At 36.7% G+C, this 24206-nt stretch overlaps 2 protein-coding genes across 2 annotated transcripts in view; both read right to left on the bottom strand.

The window, feature by feature from the left end:
- Window positions 1–170: 170 nt before the first annotated feature.
- Window positions 171–14106, bottom strand: LOC134804408 (2-Hydroxyacid oxidase 1). Its single transcript, XM_063777439.1, has 9 exons — window positions 13891–14106; window positions 8902–9053; window positions 6239–6359; window positions 5445–5579; window positions 3641–3772; window positions 3223–3355; window positions 1423–1542; window positions 730–841; window positions 171–402 (listed from the first exon to the last, which is right to left on the bottom strand). Exons 1-9 carry the CDS (start codon window positions 14022–14024, stop codon window positions 335–337), a joined length of 1107 nt encoding a protein of 368 aa, XP_063633509.1. The 5' UTR covers window positions 14025–14106; the 3' UTR covers window positions 171–334.
- Window positions 14107–14347: 241 nt separating this feature from the next.
- The window catches only part of LOC134805250 (probable ubiquitin carboxyl-terminal hydrolase FAF-X), a 53056-nt gene continuing 43197 nt past the window's right edge, over window positions 14348–24206 (bottom strand). Inside the window, exons 47-50 of the mRNA XM_063778563.1 lie at window positions 22536–22739; window positions 22051–22169; window positions 18221–21811; window positions 14348–18111 (exon numbers count right to left, since the gene is read on the bottom strand). Coding sequence (XP_063634633.1) covers window positions 21502–21811; window positions 22051–22169; window positions 22536–22739 — 633 coding nt within the window. The 3' untranslated portion in view covers window positions 14348–18111; window positions 18221–21501. The remainder of the gene's footprint in view (window positions 18112–18220; window positions 21812–22050; window positions 22170–22535; window positions 22740–24206) is intronic.

The raw sequence follows: 24206 nt of genomic DNA, 5'->3' as shown, positions 1-24206 counted from the left end.
AATTTCATTGTTGAGTATGGCTTCTCTATAGTTGGAAATTAAACGAACTTACCTGTAAGTGAAGTTCTATTTCAATTATATTAGCTGCACAAACATCGATAATAACTCAATGTATGTAGGTACTTTGATTATGAAGAAAATAAACTGTCACACTGTAGATTGTTCAAAACATAATGATCAATGTATTATGGCTATTATTCTGCATGGCTGCAGAAGAAAATAAAATAAAATGTATGCTGAAGTACAAATATTAAATAAATACTTAATTAATGTACAACACTGTCTTTGTCCCGTAATCCTCCTAATCCAGCTTTATCGTTCGTTTCACGTCACGTTACAGTTTACTGTACACGGATTGATGACACACCATGTCCCTCGTTATGTCGCTAATGGCTGGCGTGCCTGTAACAAATATTCAGTACCTCGCTGAATATGATGTTCGTTTTACAAAAACAACGTTTAATAAAAACAATTCCAATTTAATCTCCTTTCAGTTTCAGTTAAGTATTCTATTCTATGAAACAACCCTCCCAAATCTTTGTTAGCGTTTCCCCTGTTGCATGATAAAGGAGAGCCCAGGGCCCGGCTGGCTAGGTAACTAATTATGTATTATTAGCTTATGCGCAGGCGCTCGTTTATATATATGTATAAATGCGGGTGGTATCCATTTTACCTTCTAACCCAAAGTTCGAACTTCTCTGTTGACAATAAACCAATAATCAAACATACCTGCAATTTGTACTGCAAAATGGAGTTCTGATCTTAGTATTTGCAGCATCCTTTGAACTCCGGCCTGGCCGCCTACAGTCAGCCCCCACAGCGCTGGTCGCCCCACGAACACCTACACACAAACTTTTTTCTTCCAATCTTGTAATATTAATGTATTTTATTACTAAGTTTTCTATTGGTTTTGAGCATCACTGTGTCAGATTATGCTATTTAGGTATTAAATAAAGGTAATAGGGTAGATATTTGCTGAGAGCGTTGAATGGATGGAATGGAAGTTAAGCGACACTACTGTATTTCATAGTTATTAAAACAGACTATAAGTTAATAATTTGCGGTACACGATAAACCACCAGTTAGCGTTAAAATACCATTAACTCAGAACTTTGACACTACGCGGTAATAATACGCGTCTAAAAATATGATACGGACAAAGTATGTACATACGAGTACATACCTTAATATATGGACAATGAGGTCGTGTACACATATTTTGGGCACTTTGTCCGTATCGATAACTTTAGACGTGACTGTACAGTCAGAAGCAGAAATTACTACGATTAGTTAGGCGAGATGTTTCAAATGATCTGAGCACATGTTTATTGTTAAGGAAGCAAGCGTATCAGATCATTTTGAATACCTCATTTAAAGCAACTGATGTAGTCACCTCAATGAAAATAATACAATTAGACGTACCATCCGTGCACCGAGAGCCAAAGCCTTGTAGACGTCAGTTCCAGTAGTAACGCCGCCATCCAAGTAAACTTCCACGTCGTAACTCTTCACAGCCTCTATTATCTCAGGCAACACTTCAATCTACAAGTGGGTTAAACACAAAACTATGTACACGTCTTTCCTGTAGACATACGCAGAAGTTAAGAGCTACAAAGGTTAATTTTCTTATTTAACCCTTATCCGCATGAAAATACTCCTGTTTGGATACGTACAATTAAATGACTACCTACATGCCCACAACACAAGCTGTTAACTATATTGTCCACAGGAGAGAAAACTTTATTTGAAAACACACAGTTGAAAACGAGTAGATAATGCTCCAAACGCGTTAGTTCCGCGTAGCAGTATTCCCGGACGCATTTTTCCCCACCCGAATTTCTACCCGTACCCTTTTTTGTCATTCGTTTATATCTCTATTATGAAATATGACCTACTGACATTTATTTCTTAGGTTAAAATTTTCTCATAATTAATACTTTCCAAGTCGTTTTATTCGCATTCTTTTTATTTCTTAGGCTATAATATTACCATGGTCCCACCGCACTGTTTCTTTAAAAAAAAACATTTAGTTTACAACTTAGCTAGACGGCGCGGGGCTCCTATTTCTGGGCGGTTTGCCCTTCGGGCATCTGAAGCTACCTAACGAACCTAAAACCTACCTACACTTTTTTCCCCAAAGTATAATGGTTTCATGGACGTCACACTAAATTAATAGGTTATGGCTCCTCTACACGATGGGCCAGCGCCGGCCACTCCAAGGCACGCATTTATGCGTTAGAGGGAGCAAGTGATATTGCTATCTCATTCTACCGCATGGCTGCGTCCCTTGGAGTGGCCGGCGCTGGCCCATCGTGTAGAGGAGCCATTCGGTAGGTTAGGTTCGTTAGGTAGCTTCAGATGCCCGAAGGGCAAACCGCCCAGAAATAGGAGCCCCGCGAAGCGAGGCTCCGTCTAGCTAAGTTGTGACCTAAATATTTTTTGAAAAGAAACAGTGCGGTGGGACCACATGGTAATATTATCGCCTAAGAAATAAAAAGAATGCAAAAAAACGACTTGGAAAGTATGAATTATAAGAAAATTATAGCGTAAGAAATAAAAATGTTGCGATAATTTGAGAATAGAGAAACAAGCGAATGACAAATGGTATTGGTAGAAATTCGGGTGGGGAAAAATGATACCGGGAATAATGCTACGCGGAACTAACGCGTTTGGGACACTGATCTAGCTACTCTTGAAAACACAAGTTATAAAATAAAAGGAGTACCCTTTCATGTAGATAAGGGTGAAATACTTAAGAAAATTAACCTTTATAGCTCTTACCTTTTGGGTACGTTAGGTACATTTTTTAAATAAAAATCTCATATTCACATGTAGTACCACTATTTTGGAAAATGTATTCAAGCTTGAAGAAATTTGCATTTTACTCAGAAACTAAGTTCTCTAGCTATGACAATATGATATTAGGCAACATTAAAGCCGATTAAATTCAACACAAAAAAGTCTTCCATTTGCTGAAAAAATACATGTTCTTAGAGAAAGTACTTGCTGAATCCTGATTGATTTAGCGCTTATACCCTTTCAGGGGACATTCTTTAATAGGAAAGTTGGAGGAATATGAAACCCTGCTTGCAATAATAGACAATGTGTCGCATACACAGTTTGACGGGTGTCTCACGTTGCCTGTTCACCTCTCGGACGTGGCTCACAAGCGTACGACCAAATGGATGGAATAGGAGCTGGCGGTATGGTCCAAACACTCACAGTCGCCGGAACCCCGTCGAGCTGCCGCGCGCCGTGGTTGGACACCAGAATGCCGGAGCAGCCCGCTTTCACCGCCTTGATTGCGTCATCGGCTCGCATGATTCCTTTTGCCACTATTGGGAGATTAGTGATACTAAAACAAACAATCCCCCCATATAAGCGATTTCGCTATGAAAGGTATCCTAAAAGTGCGAAAAGTTTCTAATTCATTAACAAAAATGCTACCACTTCGTATAACCAAAACTAGCACTTCTTAAGTAGGTAAATATTAAACATGTGGGCGCCAATAAAACCGCCTTCATGGACGAATTTTACCATCTCGAGGTGAGGAACGTACTGACATATTGTTTAATGTATATATATAAGCTTTAGAGCCCTAGTTTGCATACCCCTGTAGGTACTTACTTTAATACATTACCTTTTAAGCCATTTAATGTCATCCCATTTTAAACTTTTGTCAAATAAATTTTCGACGTATTTATTAAGGCCGCTTCCACCGCCCTGAGCTTTCTGAATTTTAGTAGACAAATGCCCGTCGAAATTCGCTAATCTAGAATTATAAATGAAATACCAATATTATATAACTGCCTATTTTTGTATAAGCCATACGATTAAATAAATGACATACCAATATGAAAAATAAAATATTTAACTCTTTAGTGGGTAACGGCAAGATATTTGCCGTCATACCACTCAGATATTTTATTTGTTTTCTCAATGAACGTGTTATTAGTTAATATAAATTTTGGTTCGCATAAGAGAATATACTCGTACCAATCTACGAAGAAAAGGAGAGCTGATAAACGTTATTCCATCCCTTGTTAAATGATGATTCTTAGGCCTGAACTTAGATTTTTAACTAGTGCCTACATTTTAACAAAAAAAATTATAAATAAAATTTTCTTTGCTGGATTTATCCGATAGTCACAATTCTCTAGTTTCAGAGACAAGTTTGGCAATATAAAGTATAAAGAAAAAAAATCTGTTATTTGATTATTAAAAACAATGAAGACGGCAATATACTTATTTGCCACTATCCGTTAAGTGTCTGGTGTTTATTAAAGGAAAGGGTAGGTTAGGCTACTATTGTTATTGATTTATATATGGAGCAATAGCTTAATTCAATACTTCTAATTATTACATGCTAGCAACCTATCCACAGTTTTGCTGGGATTACAATACCTACTTAAAAATAATATACAATACCTACATATAATAGTATATATTAAAAATATTATAAGTAGAACAAACAAATCTTTTTAAGTTAAATAAAGGTTTTAATTATTTGTTACCATTCTATTGGTTTTTAATTTATTCATTTTAGATACTTCATGCCACCCGTAGTTCCCCCGGCAAACTGACATGACGGACTTGTCACTTACTGCCCTTGGCTGATAGCGGCAAACATATTGCCGTCTTATAATTCGGAAACCTCGAAATAATATATATATAATTACTCTTTCTCAAAAATCATAAAAAAAATAATTCATGCTGTGCGTATCGTTAAAGTTCTCGATTCATTGCTATTAAAAAATAATGGTCAAAGGGTTAAAACAATGTTAAATATGCCGCCTTATGATTGTGTTCCCACAAAGGCCTGAGGTCCACCCTTTGGTCAACTGACAGTTTAAGAGGGCAAGTACAGGCGGACAGCAACTCGACTGCATCTAGTATGGGAACTGCAGTCCGTCTGTATCGGCCCTAAGCGTTGATGCTGGAATTGAATTAAATACGTAATAGTAGTAGGTACATTACGATACAAGTGCGAAAAGTAGAAAATTGGAGCGAGATACCTATGCGCCCGTGTATCGTTCATCGTTTTACAGTAAATATGGCTCTTTAAATTTTTGACATAGGCACGTAAAGTGCTGCAGTGAAGTAGCACTACCATAATGTACCTATTGTAATAGTTATTAACAGTACATAGGTACGGCCCTTTAAATTTTCGACGTAGTTACGTAATGTGCTTATTATAGCACCGGTGTCGTAATGTTGCACGAGATGTATTGTAAAGGAAGATTATAACCTACATTAACTTTTTACTACCTACGAGTACCTACGTAGGTATAGGTAACTCTTTTAAAACAAGCAGCCCTCTTTCCACCATTCTTTATGGCTATTTTCGTAAGAGAGGGAAGTTTCCACACAAAAACGAAATTCGTCAGCGTGTTTGTAAATGTATTATTTTAATGGACGTGTCGTGTACATATTAAGTAGCTTACCTTAAATGGGGAGGCAAGGTAAAATTATTTCGAATGTCGGCTCGTCGTATTCCGAATAACGGAGTATCCACTGTTAGAGCTATTGCTTTAAATCCTGATTTCTCGGCGCGTAAAACTAAATTTCTGGTTAGGTCTCTGAAATGGGAAATAACAATGGTAGAATAGTTATTTGTTTTACAAGGGGGCAAAGTTGTTGTTTAACCGCTCGTGCTAATATTGATACCCGAGCAAGCGAAAGATTCCAAAATTGAACCACGAGCGTAGCGAGTGTTTCGAAAAATGGAATCTTGAGCGTTGCGAGGGTTTCAAACCACGAGGGTTAAACCTAATTTGCCCCCGAGTGAAACACAAAATTTTCACCACACCAACCCGAAGCAAATATTAAATGTAAAATATCAAACAAAATCAAACCAAATCAAATTCAAATGAAATATTAAATATTTATCATCCAAAATCATCATTTAAAAGTCAATTCTACCAGCAAACATAAGAAAACAACTCAAATTTTGTACTTATTTGATTACTTTGCCTCACATGTGAATTACTGATAGCAAAGTGCAACTTTGCTATCCGTTTTTGAAGTGCAAAGTAAGCCTTTCCGAGCTGGTGTGGTGAAAAATATTTTTTTCGGTCTAGTAATAGGGAATTAAGTAAGTAAATACGTACAAAAGACACAAACGCGCAACTATTTTATAAATAAGAAGTGCGTCGTGCGTGCGAAGTCTTTTGTACTGTGTGGCGATGTGTACCTATGGTAAAGCAAGCCTTGAGTAACAAGTAGAAATTTAACATACCGATCATTATAAATGTAGAGTTGGAACCACTTAATGGCGTCAGGGGCTGCCTCCGATACCTCTTCAATAGAACTTGTTGCTATGGTACTTAACGTGTATATTGTACCCTCTGCCTGCGCAGCTGTAATCATCATATATATAAAATTGAAAAACCAGAACGGGATAAAAAACGAGGGAAGCGAGATGGCGCCTTACAAATTTCTAAAAAAGTTTTTGACACGTTTCTCGAATACGACGCACGTATGATAAGAAAAACCTGTTCAAATCAATTATCTACATATGGGAATAGAACTAGAGCATAAAAACTATCGCTTCCGATGCGTATTTAATTTACAATAAGGAAAATAAATTTTCATAACAATCTTCATTTTACGACATCGGCCATTTCTCGGCAACTCTCGGTTGCTTTCGTTTGGCGGTGCTACAGATTAGACCAAATAATCCGTAAGTTAAAGTAAACTCAATTATGTTTGTCATGTTGGTATACAGGTATTTCTGAGTTTTTTTACACGAAGTAAAATAAAAAGTGATGTCAACCTCAACCTTAGTCTATAGAGCCCATACGAGTGATTTATGTCATATATGACTTATCATTCTTATCAATCAAAGTAATTACTATATTATTATTATCAATTTGTATTTTGTTGTTTTAAATTATTTATTTTTGAGTTATATTATTCAGATTGACTTTCACGGCTTCGGCAAACATTGCCATTCGTCCGGAAAAGGGCTAAGAATGCTGAGATAGGCCAAAAATACAAAGTTGATAGTAAGTTTATGTAGGTAGATTAAAGTGCATGTTCAGATATTATTGAGCGACCTGATAAAAATAAGCAAATGTACAGTCAGCAGTCAGCCAAATATGGTAATATAATTTTGTTGCCATTGAAATAAGGATGTGGTCCGATATAGTGGCGAAATATTGAGAGACAAAAGCGGCTAAATTCAGTAGTGGCTCGGACACTTAGAGAGAATGGGAGAGGATCGTGCCGTGAAGAGAGCGCAGGTACTTGGGACAACAAAATGGGAGACGCCCGAGTGGACGTCCTAGGTACCGCTGAAACGACGTAGTTGCTCAAGACCTGCTCAACTTCGGCCATGGCGACTGGGGAGAGCTATCGCAAGACCGAGAGGACTAGACTACCTATGTTTGTATGAAAAGGCGATTTAAGGACGGTGGTCGTCCATATTCATCTTAAGGCGAAAATTAATCTAATGAACGTTTTTGCAACTAGGCTTATAATAACAAATAATAATTTTATCTTGAAACAAGTTTTAAATAAATACGTGTAGATGAAAAAATACAATCTTGCCTTTTATCAAATCACATCATTTTTTGTCAAATTTGCGAATTGAGTTATCCAAATAACGGCTACAAATAAGAAATCCCTATTACAGTTTTAAACCATGGCAGGGTTGAATACATAATAATGTCGGTATTTAACTAAACATAAGACGAACTCTTTATTTCATTTACGCGAGCGGAGCTGCGGGCCCGTCTAGTTTACAATAAGTATCTAAATATCTGGTTTACGAACGTGCTCCTCCGAAGCTGCCCGAAGGGTATCTTCAATATCTTCATACATTTTGTTAATGTAAGCTTACTTATAGGTTTTAAGTACTCAGGTAAAAGTTAAGTCTAGTGAAACGTCCTTAAAACATTTTTAATATACATACATAATACTTGGCCACATACACTAAATAGTTACTGCCAACAAACAGTGGTGGTTTTGAAAGATTGAAGTGTTAAAGGAACTTCAGTGGAGATGAGCTCGGATAAGAACCAATAGACAAGTATTTTAGAAGCGAAAGAGATTTTAAAAGCGAGGTCGAAGGCAGACTTTTGCATAGGGCGACCGATGGCAGCGCATTTCTGTGCGATGCCAAATATGGATCTCTGTGTCTTATGCCTAATTCTTAGACCGCAGTTTGACTGCTGATCCTTGTAGTGGTGTTCCTAGGCTTTAGCTTTTAGAAACTCGATGTTGCCAGGATGAGATGTGGTGCCTTTTCCACCATCAGGCCCTTGAATTTTCCCCTTACAATTTTCATGTATACGTGCCCCGTCGAAAAAATTATATTTAGTGTTCCTTTACCTCCTAGTACCTACTTATCTACCTACCTACCTATTTATATTATTCATATACCTAAAATTACTTGGTACAGTCACCTGCCATTGTTACTCTTCGAAGGCTGCAAAAATATGTGACACGCTCTTTATGGCTCTACAAAATCAAATGTCAGATATTTTTGCGGCCTCCGTTGTGTAACATTTTATTGCAGGTGAATGTAACTTTAATGTGCTAAAGGTATCAAAATTTGCTTTTAACGGGCATAATATTATGTAAAATTTAACCCTCCCACTTTGAGTATGTATGTAGGTACTTACTTACTTAGAGTTCAAAATAATTATGGGAAATAGGTACCATCTGCGTTATTAAGACACAAAAGTTTTATAAATAGGTACATAAGGGGTTGGCTTCATACTACAAAAATATAATTAACTGTAATTATGTTTTAATTGATGATGAATTGTCCAATGGTTGACTGATAAAGATTTCCTATATCTAGTACCTAATGCCAATCTGCCTGAGAAGAAACTAAAATATGTGAACCGAGAAATGATTTACCCTCCCGGTATTAATACATTACTTTGGACATACCTCTTACATTAGCCAGTTCGCCATCAGGATGAGCCATGCGTTGCATAGCCGTAGGCGATATGCCGATTGGCATGGACACTTTATGCCCGAGCACTGTAGTACTTAGGCAGGTATTCCCAACACCCACTAAGCTCTTTGGCAGTATTCGCAATCTAAAAAAAAACAATGAAAATAAATGGTAAAGAAACTTTAATGTATATTATTTGGACGAACAAGGTACAGTCAAGGTATTAAATATTAGAATGATTCACTTTTGTATGGAGAAAAAAAAGTTGTAATATTTTTCCTGACTGCTCACCAATGGAGTCTCCCCACACTAAAAACTATCTATTTCAATTTTCAAAAGAATCGAATAACGTTTAGAGGTTGCACAAGTTGAAAAGGTAGAGTGTGAACCCCATACATTGCGTGAAAATGAACTATGTTCTAAAATGACAAAATATAATGAACTGATACTAAAATCGAATAAGAAAACTGAATTTTGCATCTAAAACACGATAAAAGCACTTTTCCTTTGAAAGCAGGTGGAAAAACTGAAATATCTTAATAGTCCGGTGGCCAGCTGCATGAAACAAACCTCATCAAAAAATAGAATATACCTACCCTGTAGAGGTACCTGACATTTAGTAGCTTCCAACGCACTTGGTCGGCCTAGGCTTAACCTGGCAGATTTTGTACAAATGGCAAAAACGTTGGACAAAAATTCATCAAAAAAAACCTCATCGAAAAATAGAATGAAACTTGTATGGTAGTATACCTGACCTTGAGGACAGTAAAAAAAAAATGGTCGGCCTCACCTTAGCCTGGCAGTTTTTGCAGTCCGACCAGATTTATTGGGTCACGTGAGAGCTACAATTTACCTCATCGAAAAATAGAATGAAACAAACGGATTATAATAGCTAAAATAAGCCTGTTGACGTATGTCTTGGTCGGCCTCACCTTAACCTGGCAGTTTTTGCAGTCCGACCAAATTTATAAAAAAATTATCAAAAATTTTTTATCGAAAAATCGTATGAAACTGGTATGGTACGATGGCTGCCTTTGAGGACAGTAAAAAAAAAGTGGTCGGCCAAATCCTGTGTTGGCAGGTTCCTGTGTCCGACCAATTTTGTGGTACCACGTGAGAGTTACAATTTTACCTCATCGAAAAATAGAATGAAACAAACGGATTATAATAGCTAAAATAAGCATATTGACGTATGTCTTGGTCGGCCTCACCTTAACCTGGCAGTTTTTGCAGTCCGACCAAATTTATAAAAAAAACATCAAAAAATGTTTATCGAAAAATCGTATGAAACTTGTATGGTACGATAGTTGCCTTTGAGGACAGTAAAAAAATAGTGGTTGGCCAAATCCTGTGTTGGCAGGTTCCTGTGTCCGACCAATTTTATGGTACCACGTGAGAGCTACAATTTACCTCATCGAAAAATAGAATGAAACAAACGGATTATAATAGCTAAAATAAGCCTGTTGACGTATGTCTTGGTCGGCCTCACCTTAACCTGGCAGTTTTTGCAGTCCGACCAAATTTATACAAAAATCATCAAATTTTTTTTATCGCAAAATCGTATGAAACTTGTATGGTACAATAGTTGCCTTTGAGGACAGTAAAAAAAAAGTGGTCGGCCAAATCCTGTGTTGGCAGGTTCCTGTGTCCGACCAATTTTGTGGTACCACGTGAGAGCTACAATTTACCTAATCGAAAAATAGAATGAAACAAACGGATTATAATAGCTAAAATAAGCCTGTTGACGCATGTCTTGGTCGGCCTCACCTTAGCCAGGCAGTTTTTGCAGTCCGACCACATTTATGAAGAATAATAATTTCTATATTGAAAATATGGTTTCTTCGCAGCTTGAACTTAACTTAATAATGCTAACTGAAAAAAGTCATAAGTAAATGAGTCCATGGAGGTATTAGACGGCTTTAAAAAAAAAGAAAACATTCAGTTCAAATTTTATTCATATATCTATCTAATATCTAAATAACGTTTTCTAACTACTGACGTGGTTTCAGAGTAACACTTACGTTGAGATGATGTCTCACAGATGTCAAAAATAAAAAGGTTTTCATCGATTTTTGACAAGTTTTGAATCGTATATCCTACTTTTCCACTACAGATAGAATGAGGAGGCATAACTGACATTTTATCACGCCAGGTGGCGCCTCCATAGTGGAGTTGCTGTCACTGTCAAATCACATACATTGTTTCCAATAAATTGTAAACATTCTCCTTTTTTAACCGACTTCCAAATCCCAAAGGAGGAGGTTATCAATTCGGTTGTATGTTTTTTTTTCTCCACAATACTGCAATAGTGTGCGACAAATTGTGGAAATATACCTATAGGATCTCCCTTCTTTCCCAAGGACCCGATATGCATAAATCGGTGAGAAAAAGCTTTGAGTACCAAAAACTAAGGCAAATGACAAAGACCGTTTGTGTAGGCTGCATTTTAAGGAAGATAAATATTTTGGAAAGAGTAAATACACAGGTAAGCTAAGTTTTAACGAAGTAGTACATAATTTAGGGCATAATGGCTTGGCCACACATGCTGTATTCCATACGCATCATGACTTTGTGTACCTATCTGATGGGCGGGCGTATATGAAACGCCTTCTTGTACATGCAGGTGATCCAGGTATACACCAAAGCTTAGTTTTCAATCGAACACTTGTAATATAAGAGGAAAAACTGCACGTGAGCCTTCCAAAATTTTAATAAACGGTAAAATACACAAGATAACCTCACATATATTAAGTGATTATCTTTGCATCAAATCAGCCTTTTTTCCATCAACTGTAGCATTTCTCCTTCGAAGCTCGGTTTGTAGAAAAGAAATTCCCACCTTTCACCAGTGGTAACTACTGGGAATAAAAATTCCCAGTAGGTACCACCAAACCGAGTTGGTGGTAACTACTAGGATTTTTTTTCCCAGTAGTTACCAGTGGTAAAAGGTGGGAAAATAATTCCCAGTCGTTACCACTGATAAGAACTTGGTGGTAACTAGTGGGAATAACCCTTTTATTGTTAATAATTACTGTTAATCATAATCATCTTCGGAGTCGAAGTCTGACGAACTTTCCCCAGACTCCGACTTATCTATTGTTATTTCTTCGACTCGCAAAGGCGTTATGTGTCCTTCAAACCATTTGATCTTATACATTTCATCTCTTAATGTCCAGCCACAATGTGTTGCATCAAATTTGATGCAAGTAGATTCTGCCGCACACTGCCACATTGAATTTATGAAAGCCGTCCGTAACAAGCCATACGTCAACAGGTTTATTTTAGCTATTATAATCCGTTTTTTTTTTTCATCCTATTTTCGATGAGGTAAATTGTAGCTGTCACGTGGTACCACAAATTTGGTCGGACTGCAAAAACTGCCAGGTTAAGGTGAGGCCGACCAAGACATACGTCAACAGGCTTATTTTAGCTATTATAATCCGTTTGTTTCATTCTATTTTTCGATGAGGTAAATTGTAGCTCTCACGTGGTACCACAAAATTGGACGGACACAGGAACCTGCCAACACAGGATTTGGCCGACCACTTTTTTTTACTGTCCTCAAAGGCAGCTATCGTACCATACAAGTTTCATACGATTTTGCGATAAAAAATTTTTGATGATTTTTGTATAAATTTGGTCGGACTGCAAAAACTGCCAGGTTAAGGTGAGGCTGACCAAGACGTACGTCAACAGGCTTATTTTAGCTATTATAATCCGTTTGTTTCATTCTATTTTTCGATGAGGTAAATTGTAGCTCTCACGTGGTACCACAAAATTGGTCGGACACAGGAACCTGCCAACACAGGATTTGACCAACCACTTTTTTTTTACTGTCCTCAAAGGCAGCTATCGTACCATACAAGTTTCATACGATTTTTCGATAAAAAAATTTTGATGTTTTTCTTATAAATTTGGTCGGACTGCAAAAACTGCCAGGTTAAGGTGAGGCCGACCAAGACATACGTCAACAGGCTTATTTTAGCTATTATAATCCGTTTGTTTCATTCTATTTTTCGATGAGGTAAAATTGTAGCTCTCACGTGGTACCACAAAATTGGTCGGACACAGGAACCTGCCAACACAGGATTTGGCCGACCACTTTTTTTTTACTGTCCTCAAAGGCAGCCATCGTACCATACCAGTTTCATACGATTTTTCGATAAAAAATTTTTGATGATTTTTTTATAAATTTGGTCGGACTGCAAAAACTGCCAGGTTAAGGTGAGGCCGACCAAGACATACGTCAACAGGCTTATTTTAGCTATTATAATCCGTTTGTTTCATTCTATTTTTCGATGAGGTAAATTGTAGCTCTCACGTGACCCAATAAATCTGGTCGGACTGCAAAAACTGCCAGGCTAAGGTGAGGCCGACCAATTTTTTTTTACTGTCCTCAAGGTCAGGTATCCTACCATACAAGTTTCATTCTATTTTTCGATGAGGTTTTTTTTGATGAATTTTTGTCCAACGTTTTTGCCTATTGTACAAAATCTGCCAGGTTAAGCCTAGGCCGACCAAGTGCGTTGGAAGCTACTAAATGTCAGGTACCTCTACAGGGTAGGTATATTCTATTTTTTGATGAGGTTTGTTTCATGCAGCCGGCCACCGGACTATAATTAGAACATTTATCGAGTAACCAAAATCCAAGTTTACTACTAATTTTAAAATTTATTTATATGTAGAAGGTTCAGTATCACACTACTCTCCGCTTTGATGGTAGCCGCTTAAACCATTTTCTACCCTCCCGATGTAGAGTCGTTGGTTATTTGAAAAAATCTTTGTTGGTGTTGTGCAACCTCTAAATGTTGACCGATTTTTTTTTTTCGTATAATATTTTTTTGTCAGTTAGAACAAGAATTCGAGTGAAGTCAGATGAAAATCGAAAATTCGGAAAAAATAAACACCCTATTAAATAGTGCCGAAAAAATGTATATACGACCTTATTGCCCATACATTCGTGTGTAGGTATAACTTTTTACCTTTTAAAAGCATCTCTATTTTCAGCCAGACTTTGTTCCTCTGTTGCTCCACTTTTATAATAGTCTCCAGCAGATCTCGGTAACATCGACAAAGCAGCATTTTCCAAGTCTTTGACGCTGATGTACTTTTCCATACTGAGAATGATTTTTAAATTTTAATCAGTGACTTGTAGCTATTGCAAGTGGAAATAGCAAACTATCGAATTATATTAACACTATATAGTTGTGATAACTGATAAAAACAAGATATCAGACGTCGGTCACAGGTCGCGCGCTCCGCGCTCGGATCAAGCGATCATTGGTTGCAAGCATAATTAAGAGGCAATTCTTATCTATAAGATAGTGTAGTCAAATAACAAATCAAATAATGTCGTCTCGTTTATACTGCGCCTAACGCAGTAAACTAATCAGTTCTCTTTACACTCTTAAAAATATCAAGAATAAAACAACAGTGAAGTAAAATTTAATTAATTTTAATTCTTGATTTTAATATTATAATATCTGTGAGAATGCTATTCTTAAACATTCTTTAATAATTTCAAATATTATTCGTTACATATTTGCCATAGAAATGTTATATAAAACTCAACTGTTCTTATAGTAAGTCTATTAGTTAAGTCATTTTACACTGTTCAGACGACACTAGCTTCGCGGCCTAAGGTACATATAAAAATAAAGCAAATTAAAATATTTATATAATATACCAAGTAAAGTTTGCCTCAGCACTGCGACTTTGATCAATGCTCATAGAATCCTAGCATGGCATTTCTATAACATTTATCAGCAAACTGTTGACCCTTGGTCACTAGTTTTAACGTCTATTAGGCGAGACCATCAGACCATTCACGAGTTTCAAACTCGTTCACGTTTACTCAAACTTACACAATGTATTGTATTTTTTTTATTTACAAAGTGTTGAAACTCGCAAAAGTTAGGTATCGCTCGTTTATTGTAAATGCTAGACTTCGCATTGATTTCTACATACATGTACTATGTCTCCTATCTAAGCCTAAGATCAATCACATTTTATTCCATTCAACAAAACATCGTTAACGCACACTTTCTATAAAAAATACAAAACAGTTCAATTTTTTACTATTAAAGCGGGTCACCGAATCCACCCTTAATCTAAGTGTGTAATATTTCGATCTTTGGTTTAAAACGGACAGCTTTTTATAACCAGTTATGAATTACATAAACAGTCATATTGCTGTCAAAACAGATAATTACAATGCGTTACTGAAGCAATCAACCACCAACCTATTTGATATTTCAACGAACATGTTTGGATACCAATAAACCATGACCAGAGTAGTAAAAGCAAAAAAAAGTGATGGCTGCAAATATAAATTCACAGGCTATTACCAGTTGGAGAATAGGTTAGCAACTGAATGTTAAATAAGGCACACAGTCAACAAGACTAAAATTACATTACAACTGTTAATACATATTATAAAATGTTTAATTACAAAAAATAATAACACATTAAGAGAAAAAATGTGTGGTACTGTCACCTGACTGTGGACTAGTGACTTGAAGTTGTGTTCATGGGTAGGTATATATATTATAAACACGCTAACGTATCTACCTTTCGCCCTGATACCCAAAGATGATGTCAAAGTTATATCACTAGCTGGTAGAGTGAGAGAATAAGAGGAAGATTTATAAAACAATAGTTAAATTACTTACTAATTATTAACCTTATAACAAAGCAGAACAATGACAGTGGCAAAACTTTCCTGTACGACTAGTCATTTACAATACTTAGTACCTATATATTGTATGAGATTTAAACTAATTATTTTATAGTCATTTAAAGATTAACTTTTACCATTATTTCTGTGCCATAATCATAGCGCGCAAATTCGCGCAGGATAGGATAGTCACGGGCTTTGATGATTATGAAAATATTCGTATAAAGCAAAACTTTTTCACGCAACTGCTCGGAAATGCGACAATAGACGAGAAGGCTAGAAAGTATCGAATAGTCCACCTGAATCAACAGACCAATGTTTTAAAACTCTACACTTTTATTTTATAGTTGTCGATTGCTCAGCAATGACCAACCCCCGAGTACAAAGATACCTACCCCTTAGTTATCTGCCAAACATGTTATTTTTAAAAACACTTATTTTCTTATGTTCAGACTTCCTTTTAAGGACATTTTCCGCTGTGAACGACAGAGAGGTACAGATGTAGTACATAATTGTTTTCCATCGTATTTTCTCGGAAATGTTCGTTTTGTGCATGCATGACATTGACTGAAGAGTCAACGCCAGTACTTTTTGTACCGAGACTGACTGAAATAGCAAGACACGTTCGTACGTTTCCGTGAAAATACCATGGAAAATAATTATGCACTACATCTGTATAAATGTTATTAATTTTTTCCGGTCCCATAATAGCATCATGATGGCAGAAAGTGTCCGGCAAAAGCACAAATCGTTGTCGAGTGTAAACCTGCTAAATATATTTTAAAAACAGAGAATATTGTACCTACTTAGATAGATATTAAATTTAAAAATTAATTAATTTCATAAATGTATTTAGCAGGTTTACACTTACGAAATGAAAAATTCATTTATGCCAAGTTTTGCCTAGTAAAAACAGTGATCTCTACGAAACAGCTGATGTTATTTAATTTGTAGTAATGGTCGCCTTTCTTGCATCATTATGAACTAGCCTTCTGCCCGCAACTTCATCTGCGTGGATTGATGATGGTAACTGATTATTTCCCGTCCTTTACCGGGCCACAAGTTATCTACATATATCACATTGCATCTAAATCGGTCGAGCGGTATAAAAGTGTCGAGGTATCCGACAGAACGACACGAGTTACTTTTGCATTTATAATATAGTAGGGACAAGATGAACACAGGTGTTTGGTAGAGAATCACTGATTTTTATAGCAGACAATGTTTAGCATGATAGCCAATGTAGAGCGAGTTTACGATACATACAACTGGGTAACTCTGTTGGTAATGAGTATTATCTATTAGCAGCTTCTCGGATTGCTAATATTAAACTCCAAATTTTCAATAAAATATAATGCAAGAATCAGATTGTTTTTAAACGCTACATAACAATTAGCATTTGAGATAGGTGCCTCAACACGGTGATTTGTTAATTATTTTTATGTATTGTTGCGGTTACAATTAGGAAAAATGCAATTTCTAATTTTAATCGCAATAATGTCAATTTAATACATACAAATATAAACAAGTCGTATTAAAGACATAAATAAATATATTAACATTCGTTTTTATTGTTACCTAATCAAGTGGAAATATACGTTAGAATTCCAGACTGTCCCGGTTACGTACTTAAAAATTGCTGCGTTGGGTATTTTGATAACGTTGAATCAAACACTACGGTTAAAATAGGACATAACGACATAACTGTTTCCTTCCTGTCGCCTTTCCACTTACGAAACATGTATGATATCATTCAATGACATAACTCATCGGAAAGGTAATCGGGGTCCACTGAATTTTACAATGTATTATGTCTATGACTATTAATTTGCAACCCTATTGATCATGATCATACCTACAAATATTTTCACCATACCAACTGAGAAAGGTTCTCTTTATTCTTTGAAATCAGTGTGCTAAGTTGCATTTTATCCTTCATGTTAGTTGGTAAAAAGCCTAGACTAGAAATCAGCTGCTCTTTTTGAATCGTCAAAATTATTGGTGTGATTTATTTATTTAAGATCCAATGCCTAATTAAATAATTATAATTAAAAATTTTTTTTCGTGGGTCCCTCGGGGGGGTCACTGGGAGTGTAAATTCAAAAAGTAGACTGAATCAGGCTCCTGTGTATATTCGAAAAACGGTTTTTCTTGAATAACTTGGCCATTTTAGATTTTACAGTAAAACCGTGAGGACAAAAAGTGTAGGAAATTTGATTCGCTACAAGTTTGGTCCTCACAATTTTTCTTCTAGGATCGATATTTTGGAAATTAAATTTGAAAAAAGCGACAAATTCAAAATATTTTCATCATCACGTTTATTTTCAACTTTACGGCATAAATGAAGGACTAAACTTGTAGAGAATCAAATTCTGAACAATTTTGGTTCCCACCTTTTTACCCCTAAAATCGATATTTTAGAAATTAAACCTGAAAAACGCGACAAATTCAAAATATTATCATTATCTCCTATGTTCCACGCTTTACGGCATAAATGAAGAGAAACAAAGTTGTAGAGAATCAAATTCTGAACAATTTTTGTTCGAACTTTTTTTGCACCAAAACGATATTTTTTTAATTGGACCTAAAAAAAGCGACAAATTCGAAATATTATCATTATCTCGTTTATTTTCAACTTTACGGCATAAATGAAGAGAAACAAACTTGTAGAGAATCAAATTTCCTACAATTTTTGTCCTCACGGTTTTACTGTAAAATCAAAAATGGCCGAGTTATTCAAGAAAAACCGTTTTTTTAAAAAAAAAAAAAAAAAACATTTTTCGAATATACGCAGGAGCCTGATTCAGTCTACTTTTTGAATTTACACTCCCAGTGACCCCCCCGAGGGACCTACGAAAAAAAAAGCCAAGAACTAATTATTCACGGGTAAAAACTATAATGACTGTACTATAACCACTTCAGGTGTTCTACAACTCACTTTTTCAATGGCAAAAATGCCAAGTTGTTGTGCTTTTAGTCCAGTACGGGAACGTAATGAAGGTTCGATACAAGTGTGTTTTTTACTCTATTAAATTTAAAAGTTAGCTTAAACTGAATACTACTGGTTAACAAAAACTTACGGATTTTTTCATTTCGATTATTCTTATAAAATGTAGAGTGATGTTCTAATAGTTAAATGTGATAGTGAGATGGATAAAAAGGTAAATGGAAACATTAAATTATAAATTTGATTTCTAGTTTATCATTTTTTATTCCTAATCTAACTTCTCTTCGTTTCATCAATAGTCCTCCTAAATCTGCTAAAAAGACAAATACATTAAGTGCCTGGATTAACCAAACACATTACATCATTATCGCGAATTAGCACCCTCCTAGGAATATAAGAAATGGCACAAATATAAAATGAATAAACCGCACTCAATCACATACTCTTACGCAGTTAGAGTCAGTCTAAGCTAACTTTGCACCAACTTAAATAGAACAAAGTGGGGTAGTGTCATTATAAACGTCATATTATCATATAAATCTGACATTGCCACACTTTCACATTGCAAATGGCATGCATAGTCAGCTAGGTCCGACTCTATTAGTTAACATAAATATTATTAGTATTTCCATTTCGCCGAAAGATACTTTTTCCCATCAACTCATATTTACAGCTGTAACGAAAATAGTGATACGTGAAAATAGGGTATAATCATTATCGTTTACTTATTAAAAACAAATTATTGACATTTTTTTTGTGACACACTTTTATTGCTTACTGTACTCTTCTTGCAGGTCTGTTAAGTAAAACGTAAACTCGATGTGTTTCTGTCGAAATTTTTGACGCAAAGAATACTTAATACGTTTTCCCTAATCGGAATACCATAGTGATTATGCCCTTGCTTTATACATTTTAACTATGAGAGTATAATATTTAAAAGTATCGCGTTTGCAACACATATTAACTTACATTTATAGACGGGTCTATCGCGAATAAAACGGTTCTCGGACGTCGCGTCGGTAAATAAAGGTAATAAAATAAATTCGCGATAGACCCGTCTATAAATGTGAGTTAAATGAGAGTGTTTGTGTAAATATGACTATTGACATGTACAAATTACAACAAACAAGATCCTAATAAAACGATAGTCGTAAAAATGCAAATACAAACAATTATTGAAAATCCCTTTTCAACTTATCTAAAATAAGTTGTAACAAGCTGTGCCTGCCTAGTATAACGGCTGTACTGCAAGCTTTGCGAGGAAAGAACACGAACACTATGTTCAAAGAAATGCGACATATTTTTTACGGAATGAAAACTACTTGAAACATGATGGGTTATTGAAGTATCAGTAAAAAAAAAGTATCCTTATTAATCGCCTACGGCATGCTTTCACTTAGATGTGCGTATCGGGTGATAATGATAAATCAATGTTTAGTTTATGTTCTCTTATTCGCTGTAACTAGGAGCTGCTGGTACAAATTATGCTGCATGATCGCAAGCGATTTTTAGGGCTCATTACATCATGTTCAAATGTGTACGTGTAAAGACCTCTATTACTTTGCGGAATATGTAAGGGTGGTATTCCATCTGTCCAATGTGTATTGCATCTCACATTTAGCTTAATGAGAGAGTGAGGCGCAATAACATATGACAAAGAAATTGAACAGTTGGAATACCACTCTAAGCAGTACAAATTAGAAGAGGTGTGAAGTCATGTGACTTTTTTTGGATATCTTAGTATTTAATTTAATAACTTTATAAAATTCCCTTGTATGATAATTTTTAAGTTGAACAGTACATCTGCTATTGAACATATCTCAAGTGAGATGGTTTGTCGGTAACATTTTTGGAAATGGATATATCAACTATGCTTTTCTCTTCCAGAAAAGCACATTTACACTTCAAATTCTCGTTTTGCAAATGTCAGATATACCAAACTCGCACTGCAAAAAATTTAAGGTTTTTGGCAATCTGGTACATCCACATAGGTTATATTATAAAAAAAATAGTTCGGTAATATAAAGGAAAGCAGACTGACTATCACTTCCATTTAAGTGGCTTGCACATAATGTCCCTTGAGATTAAATTGAGGTTTTAACATTTCAATTACAGTAGATTCCAGAATGACAAAAAAATATTTCAGCAGTTTGAGAAAATATTTTGTGTGTCTACAAAAAGTCGCCGTGGGCGAGCGCCCTAACATTAATTCGGTAAAATTATAAATGAGAGAATATAGAACCATGCCAATAAAAGTTCCTAATTCATATTAAGGTGTAAGATTTATACCATAACTGGGTACCTACCTAATATCAGTAAAAACACTCACCTTCCAACGTTAGTTTTATTAGTTCTGGAATCCACTGTAAACTATTTTCCATTTAAATCTAGACAGTGAACGTATTCAACTTTACATTAAATTAAGATATTAATATAATATACGTAGGTCACTATGAAAGCAAAAAATATGAATTAATATAACCTTAATTAGAGAGTAATAAATACTATGGTACTTTATAAGCGCGACGTTAAATAACAAAAATTAAAGTGTCACTACGACGACGACAATGCTAAATGCGTAAAGAAACGGCGATGATCACTTCGTGAACAACTCGACTGGTCGTCTGGGACACCTTCTGTACATTTCAGGGCGAGAAACAATATTTGTTTTAATACTTAATTATAAATGCCCTTTTGAACGAACTTTACACATATCGTTAACATCACAGAACGAAGCTACGGCTAAGCATATGATCCTGGGGTCCGAGACCACTACGGACGCGTAGGTCGAGCCGTCCCCGCGGCTATGTACAAAATCTGTAGAAGCAAAATAAATACTTGTAGTTCGCGGACGGGCGAAGCCGTTCGTCGGGGGACCGGAGGAGGCGGTCGGCGATTTGAGGACGGCTTCCGCGGAGGCAGAGGCGGCGGCGAAGGTGACTCCGAGCCGCGCAGCAGCGGGGGCGGAGCTCAAATAGCCGCGTGCGGGTCGCGGGCGGAAGGGCCGGCCGGCGTGAGCGGCGACACCGTGGCGGCCGGCGTGGTGGGCGCGGCGAGCGTGTCGGGCGCGTCGAGCGCGGTCGGAGACCAGGGCGATGTGGGCGACACGGGCGACGCTGGCGCGGCGGAGGGCACAGGCGCGGACGGCGACCCCGCCTCCACGTCGACCGCGGGTTCTTCGTCGCCGCTCTCCATGCCCGCTACCACCTCTACCTCGCCCTCCACGTTCTCTCGGGACTCCTCTTCTTCGTCTTCATCCTCAGGGTACAGTTGGTAAGCTCTGTTAACAAACAAAAACTAAATGGTTTGTTTGTACGCAAATAACGGCTAGTCGTTCTGAGTTGTCGTAGGTTGTGACTAATTCTTCATGCTTCAAATGACGTTTACGTACACTTGCGCCAAGGACCGTACCGTATGAGTCATATGTATATGACGTCCAAGTATGGCGTCCAAATGGTTGATGCGCATTGTTTTATTTTATGTTTATTCTTATATTTAATAATTAATGCACATCCTTACTTTTCGAGCGTTTTCCGAGCCGAATTGCTTCTTTCTAGGAAATATCCACTAGATGTTTCATTGGATGTACCCGGCGGTGACCACGTGCCATACGACCCGTATCCTCCAGGTCCATATTTCTATAAAAGAAAAACACAAACACAATCTTTTTATATGTTCTACAAATAGTTAAACTCTACTTACTACTATTAAAACACTTTGTGTTGTACTTTGTTAAAATAATAAGGTACCTCGTTCAAAAGAACAATTCTACAAATATTGGATACAGAAGTTCTCATGTAGATATTCCTGAATATCAATTTGTAGTAGTCCCAACTAACTGTACACACAAAGAAATTTGTATGTAGTTCGTTTTGAACTTAAGAAATCGAATAAACACGTATTTTTTTTTAATATTTAACAAATCCGGATTTGATGTGAGTAAAACCAGTCAAATTGGCTAGTGACTTTATACTATAAATAAATGAAATGCAGTTAGTACTAACGCGGTCTAGTTCATCCTGCAGCCAGGCGAGCAGCTGCCGCCAGCGCCGGCGCGCCTCCGGCTGCGCGTGCACGGCTCGCACGGCGCTGGGCGCGCGGCACATCACGCCCACCACCAGCTTCACGCACGCGTACGCGCGCTTCTGGTAATGCCCCCGCGCGCGCGAAGCCGTCTCCAGCAGACCAGGCCGCTCTTCAGAAACGCCCTTTACGATAACATATTTAAATATATAAGGTTTCTATTCAACACACTTGCTCGTAACGTTTAAGTTATTGGACCGCTTTTAGGCTCATAATCCTACGTATTAAACACGCGTGCTTTTTCATTATATTATAGCACTTGTTAGGTAATTAATGGTAATCCAACTGACTTAAGAAGGTAACTGAATACTAATAATATGTATGGAAACGGAGCCTTCTTAAATTGGTAGAGTAGATTTTGCAACTAGAACTAAGGCCAGTGGCGTGCCTAGGGTTTTGGAGTAGGGCAAGCCGAAAGATATGTTTTCGTAATAACTGTCCAATCTTCACTCTTCGGACTCAAATGCATCTGCCAACGTGTCGAGGCGAGCTAATCATAGCGCACTGAGGGCATACTAGATAGAATATTACAAACATATAAGCAATTGCATACGCCCGGTGGCTTTAATAAAAGCCGTTTAATTTATTTAAGTGAATTTCATTTGTATATACATTATTAACAAATTTACACGATAATAATTTACATACAGTTGTGCTGTGCGGTTAGAACAATCTTTTTGTTAGACAAATAGCTCGAGCTTGGTTTGTCGCTTTGAACATGTTTTTCTAGAACGCCGTCATATTTTGATAGCAACGATACAAGTTCCAAAAAATTGCCCCTATTTAATGAAGTGTTTGACTCATCGTGTCCTCTAAAAGGAAGTTCTTGCTGTGCTAAATGACACACAATATCGACTAACCTCTGAAAAACACTACGATTGTTGTCAACACGCATGTTATGATTTGATATTTCTTCTGATAATTGGCGCGACAAAGAGGCCTCGATCCTTTGTTTCCCAAAATTGCTAAAAGAAATCACTGCACACATATGTTTACCGGAATTCATGTCCATCGCTCCAGATAAATTATTTAAATCCGTTATAGCCAGAAGTATTCCAAACGTTCATGTCGTTCGAAAAAAATATGCAACACCAGCAATACATCTTATTTGTATGGGAACAACCAACAATCCAATGAGTTTTGTAGACGGCCCTACAGATATTTCTCTGACGCGACTGACTTGACTGAGAAATACACAAGTCGGGTGTTGGTTTTGCCGCGGAAATTATGTCCCGTTTTTCGACAAAGGTCAAAGACTTTACCTTGTTTTGGTTGACTAAAACGTGGACGCATTTCAAACCGTCCCAAGGAACCACTTCTTGATCCATTGTTAACACTTATTAAACTAAACGCCACAACAATGAACAAATCCACATTCACTATTTAATCAAATTCACTTAAACAAACTTTCGTTACTTTCGTCTCGACCACTGACTCGGCTCGACTAAATAAGTAATAATACACTTGAAGTAAACGCGAACGCGCGCTCGTGCGAACTTATGCAGCTTACTTCACTCCAAACAAAAGCCAAGCTTAAATCGCCTTATAAAATTGCTATACATACCAACAAATAGTTACATCGTTCTTTGGCG

The sequence above is a fragment of the Cydia splendana genome, chromosome Z (assembly GCF_910591565.1).
Source record: "Cydia splendana chromosome Z, ilCydSple1.2, whole genome shotgun sequence".
Lineage (NCBI taxonomy): Eukaryota > Metazoa > Arthropoda > Insecta > Lepidoptera > Tortricidae > Cydia > Cydia splendana.
This window is presented reverse-complemented; position numbering and strand designations above follow the sequence as displayed.